The sequence below is a fragment of the Doryrhamphus excisus genome, chromosome 5 (assembly GCF_030265055.1).
Source record: "Doryrhamphus excisus isolate RoL2022-K1 chromosome 5, RoL_Dexc_1.0, whole genome shotgun sequence".
Classification (NCBI taxonomy): Eukaryota; Metazoa; Chordata; class Actinopteri; order Syngnathiformes; family Syngnathidae; genus Doryrhamphus; species Doryrhamphus excisus.
The window spans coordinates 26517779-26523750 of record NC_080470.1 but is presented as its reverse complement, the minus strand read 5'-3'; the positions used below and the strand labels follow the sequence as shown (position 1 = coordinate 26523750).

The window sequence follows — 5972 nt, the reverse complement described above, 5'->3', positions numbered from 1 at the left end:
GACAGCTTTTAATATACAACAAATTTGAAGATCAAACTGTTTTTACGTTTTTAATCCTAAAAATTTCAAATTTTCTAAAAATTAGAGTATAAACATGTTCTAAATAGCTTATTTAAATTATTTTATACAATTTTTTCACATTTTAAACGAGATTAGCATTTTTTGTCAAAATTATGAGCTATATGATTTAAATTGAAGAGATTGCGTCATTGTTATATTGATTATCATTTTAAAACTATATAAGAAAACACAATTGACACTTTATGAGAACACCTTTTCCTCTCATGATAGCTAAAGTGATAAAAAAATACTTGGACAGACGATTACTGAAAAGGGCACAGACTATAAAAGAGATAGCTCTTTTATTCAAAAAAGCATTCAATGCCTATGCTAAGAAGAAAAAAGAGCAGCCATTGGATAATTGGCTATTAAATGATTGGAACTGGAGATATTTCCGTAATATGATTTTATCAACTTATCATATAAAAGAAATTGGCAGACAAAAACCGTTTGTTCGGAATGATAAGAAATAAATTAGCTGTGTAGTCTGTTGTTTTTAATTTAAACTATGATTTCACAGGATATTTGACACTTTTTCGAATCAATCATTTATAAACATAAGTAAATTGAAAAATTTCTCACGAATAGGCATTTTTGTTCATATTTTTCATTGACAGATTCGCTACGCTCGTTTTCACAAATATTCTAGAGAGACACTTCGCTGACACCTCAATCTATAACCAAAACAAAGTTTTCAGATTTCTCGAAAAATACAACATTCTGTTTAGAATGACGGTTTAATAACGTGCTTAACTCTAATAATTGTATGAGCTCAGTTTTTTGAATTTTAATGATCCAATTTTAACAAATTTGGTCCTGTTTCAAGACAGATAGTATAAAATGATTTTGTATAAATTAGAATACATGCTATAGGCAAGTTTTCATGATTTTAGTTAGATTCTTTTGTCAAATTATCTTATGAGCGCCTCGTGAGAATAGTTTCGTTCAGAAAACATAAATTTCAGTATTTTCTGAAAAAACTTGCACAAACTTGGCTAAATTTTCATATAAGTTGAAGTCTTACCCATTTTTTCAATAAAATACTCAAGAAATGGGATAATATTCTCATATTACAACAGAAATTTCCTTGAAGCAACAAAATGATTGCTTAGAGTCAATCGTAAGGCAGAAAAAACAGATTTTTTGTTCAAATACAGTAAATGAACTGTCAAAACAACCTTTTTGATCAATATTTTTGATTGACAGATCAAAAGAGACTTTTTTGAAAAATTAAGTTCTATGTAATTTCGTTTTTTTAAAAAATTACAAAATGAATTCATTGTACAAAAAAGGAATTTTCTTACTTTTGTATTTATCATTTGTTTTGATTTTTTGACAGCTACCTTTGAAACAATTTATCATTTTTGAATGAGTCATCGAGTATGACAGCTCAGAATTGTGAACATAATCCAAAAATTATAAAATTTTTAAAAAGAATGGAATGTTCAATTTCAAAAATGATTCGAGAAAATGTCAAAAAAAATGACTCATAGATATTTTTTATTACTGAATTTCAAAGAAATCAACATTTTGACGAAATTTATGACGCAAAAGGCACATTTTAATTGAGAAGCGCAGCATTTCCACATTTATCGAAAAAAATCAATTCAGTTTAATGATAATGGATTTTAAATGATTTTTATCACGTCAACAAATCTATAAAATAATATCTTGAAGATAAAAATTGACTTTTCAATTTAAAGCAAACTGCTTTAAAATAAAAATTACACCTTCTTCTTTTATAAATATGATTTTGTCCTTCAATTATCAATTATAATCTGATTTTGATGTATTATTCATATTTTATCAAAAAATTGAGATTTAAGAGGAGGAGGCCATTCAGGTCCTTTTTTCCAAATTTTTATAAAAATGAATTTTCAAACAGTTTCGTTTCTTTCGATGAGAATACGTAGAATAGTTGAAAAGAAATATATGAAAGGAGAAATTGAAGAAGATCGTATGTACAAATTCAGCCTTAATTCGTTTAAGATTGCAGAATTTTTTTGTAAAAATAATATTTTAGACAAAAACTTCCTTTATAGAGATAATAAAAAATGGAAAAAGTGTTTCGTAAGATGTCATAAGAGATTGTTCTACAAAAAATAATGAAAACCGCTTTTTCTTTTAAATTTATTTTTTTGTTTAATTCATGCAGAAAATTCATGCAGAAAATAAATATAATATAGATTAGAACAAATTTAATTTCTCAATAAGTTTCATCGGAAAGTCGCAAACGTGGTGCAATGTTCATTCCCATCAATTCTTGTAGAAGAAGTTTGAAAGCATATGGCATTTCCACTTTTGCTATGTTTGTTCTATTTGCACATGCTTTACACCCGTCCTCTAAACAGAAAAGACCACATTCTTCACAAACGATTGCTTCAAAGAAATCTGAGACTTCGAACAGCCTTTCCCTCAAAAAAAGTGATGCGCCATGAGAAATAATGCAATCACGCTCCATTTCTCCAAATCTCAAGCCACCATCCCTGGCTCGTCCTTCAGCTGGCTGTCTTGTTAAAATTTGCAATGGACCTCTTGCTCTGGCATGTAGCTTATCTTTTACCATATGTTTCAATCTTTGATAATAAGTTGGTCCTATAAATATTTTAGCAGTCAATTCTTGACCTGTCATACCATTGTACATTGTTTCAAGACCATGTCTTTGATAACCTTGCTCTTCAAGTTGATTGGCAATCTGTTCAACAGTAACATCTGAAAAGGGTGTTCCATCGCCCTCTTCACCTACCAAAGCAGACACCTTTCCAAGCAAACACTCAATTAAGTGACCGATAGTCATTCGAGAAGGTATACAGTGAGGATTAATGATAATATCTGGCACAATTCCTTCTTTAGTGAATGGCATATCCTCTTGACGCAATGTTATACCTATTGTACCTTTTTGACCGTGTCGACTAGCGAATTTATCGCCCAATTCAGGAATACGAGTTGATCTTACTTTGACTTTTGTAAATTTATATCCTTCCTTGTTTGAAACAATCACAGAATCTACGACACCTTCGTCTGTAGGTCTCATGGCCGTAGAGGCATCTTTATACTGAATATTCAGATCTCGTGAGTGTGCTGTTTCTGGATTGGTAGAAGACGTGTTTTGATCATCATTGCTAAACTGATTACTATTACTTCTATCAATGATAGGCAAGACCTTACCAATCAAAATATCCTCACCTGTTACTCTAATGCCAGGACTTACCAGCCCATCATCGTCCAGTTTAGAATAATTTAGATTCTTCATCCTTAATACTTCACCTTTTACCGGTTTTTTGAAAGACTCTTTACAATTTGGACCGTTCATTTTTTCTTGATCAGTGTATGTACGATAAAGGAACGATCTGAACAGGCCCCTGTCGATTGCAGATTGATTCATAATAATAGAATCTTCTTGATTGTATCCAGAATAGCAAGCTATTGCGACAATTGCATTTTGTCCAGCTGGCAATTCTCTAAATTTAGAATACTCCATTGCACGTGTGGTTACAAGAGGTTTTTGTGGGTAGAAGAGAATATTCGACAACGTGTCCATTCGAAGCAGAAAATTCGTGGCGTAGATGCCCATGGCCTGTTTACTCATTGCAGATTGATAAGTGTTACGTGGGGACTGATTATGATCCGGAAATGGTATCATTGAGGCACATATGCCAAGAATCATACTTGGATGAATTTCACAATGAGTGTAATTTGTTACCAAATCATGAGTATCAGTTGCACCGTCTAAAAATGACAAAAATCCACCCTTTCTCTGTGGTTGGGAATCTTTTTGATCTGCAATGTTTGTATTGGAATTTTTTTGATTGTCAGGTGTATCAAAGGACAAAGATTTGAATAGATCGTCAAAATTGGCTCGTTTCTCTGCAATTTTTTGTATTTTTTCCATTGATTTTGACTGTTCAATTAATTGATCGGGCACCATACAAATCATTGCCTGATCCTCCTCTTCAACATCTAAATATTCCACATACGTAGCCTTGTTGAACGAGATCATTCCAAAATATACCGCCATTCCTCAAACCATCTGCAATATTTTTTGAATAGTTCAATTTACTATTTGTAACAGTGAAAAGTGGTCTACAAGGCCGGCCTGCATCACAAAATATTTTGATCTCCTTGTCTCTGAATGACCTAACAATTGAAACATCTTTTGCAAATGAGCCATGTCTTTGAAAACTTTTAAATAGGTTATAAATTGAGTTTGGATCGTCTATAATTCCAACCCAAGTGCCATTTACGAATACTTTTGTTGATTTATTAACGTCTGCAGGCGAAACTTCTTCAAGTGCTCTCAATGCAAACTCGTCCAACAATTCAATGATAGACTCAAAAGATTGATTAACAGATATGTAAGCCAGAAGTGACAATTTTTTTACAAGACCACAGGCCTGACCTTCTGGTGTTTCACTTGGACAGATCATTCCCCAATGTGAGTTGTGTAACTGTCTAGGTTTGGCCAATTTGCCATCACGGCCTAATGGAGAGTTCACTCTACGTAAATGACTCAAAGTAGAAATGAAATTGTAACGGTTCAGAACTTGTGACACCCCAGATTTAGACTGCATAGCACGTGTTTGATCTCCCCAATTACCTGTTGCCAATGAATATTTGAAACCTTGTGTAATGATATTTGACTTGACTGCCAAAGCAATATTAAAATCACGATTATTTTCGATACATTTTTGTAAAAATTTGGAAGTGTCACTCACCATTTTCTTGAACAGCATTTTAAACAATTGTGCAAGCAGAGGACCGGCCAAATCCATCCTCTTCTTACCATAATGATCACGATCATCAGGATCGATTCTTTTCATAGCAACTTTCAGCAATTTTTGAATCATGTAACCGAAGAAATACGCCTTTCTCATTTCACAAAATTGTTTGTCACCAATATGAGGCAAAAATTCTTTTATTAACAGCTCCTTTGCGTTTGCAATTCTTTTTTCTTTAGTTGTACCAATTGGTGAGCATCTTTTACCGATATAATCCAAGGCAACGACCTGGTCCTGTATGACAAATGCCTCTTCTATTGATGGTCTGATCATTTGTAACATTTCTTTATCATTTGGATCGTAAATAAGATGTTCTAAAATTTCTTTATCAGATACAAATCCAAGTGCTCTATAAACAATTATGACAGGAATATCTTGTCTAATTTGAGGCAAATTGCAACGAATGAGAAATTCTGTTTCTGTTTTAGGCATTATTTTAATGATCAAAGAAGACGGTGTTTTACTACCTTTTTGCGGAGTGGATCTGATTTCAGAATAGTATGTGAAATTTGCATCTTTTTTTTCAAAGACATGAATAACATTTGTTGCCATTCTTTCCTGTGCAATAAGCACTTTTTCTGAACCATTCACAATAAAATATCCACCCGAATCAAAAGGACACTCACCAACTTGTGCCAAGTTTCTGTCAGTTAGACCATCTAAACAACAAAAATTGGATCGTAACATAATTGGTATGTTTCCGATAGGCGTCATTTTATGAAAATAATCTTGTGAACTATTTCCATCTTTGACAGTACGAGTAATATCCAAAAAAACAGAACAATTATAAGTGAGATCTCTTAACCGTGCTTCTAAAGGGAGAAGATGCCGCGTAGTTCCATCTGCTTCTGTAATGGTAGGTGGCTTGGAAACGTGAACATTCCCGAATTTAAGTGTTATACTTTTAGAAGATTCTCTACCAGCAGAGGGAATGGAACTTACAGTCACAGTATTATCCTCATCAACAATTTCTTGCATCGTACGGTTAATAAATTCATTAAAAGAATCCAACTGTTGTCGTACCAACCCCATTTGATTAAAATGTGCATCTATAGCCGACCAGGTATCTTCATCTCGCACTTTTTCATTATTTGAAATGAACTGATGTGTTCCTTCAAATGGACTGGTTGTCAT

General features: G+C 32.8%; 1 protein-coding gene across 1 annotated transcript; it reads right to left on the bottom strand.

Moving 5' to 3' along the window:
• Positions 1-2266: 2266 nt before the first annotated feature.
• Positions 2267-5972, bottom strand: LOC131129481 (uncharacterized). Its single transcript, XM_058073098.1, is given in 3 exon segments — positions 2267-3767; positions 3954-4039; positions 4041-5972. Coding segments are annotated over 3 exon segments (3519 nt in total).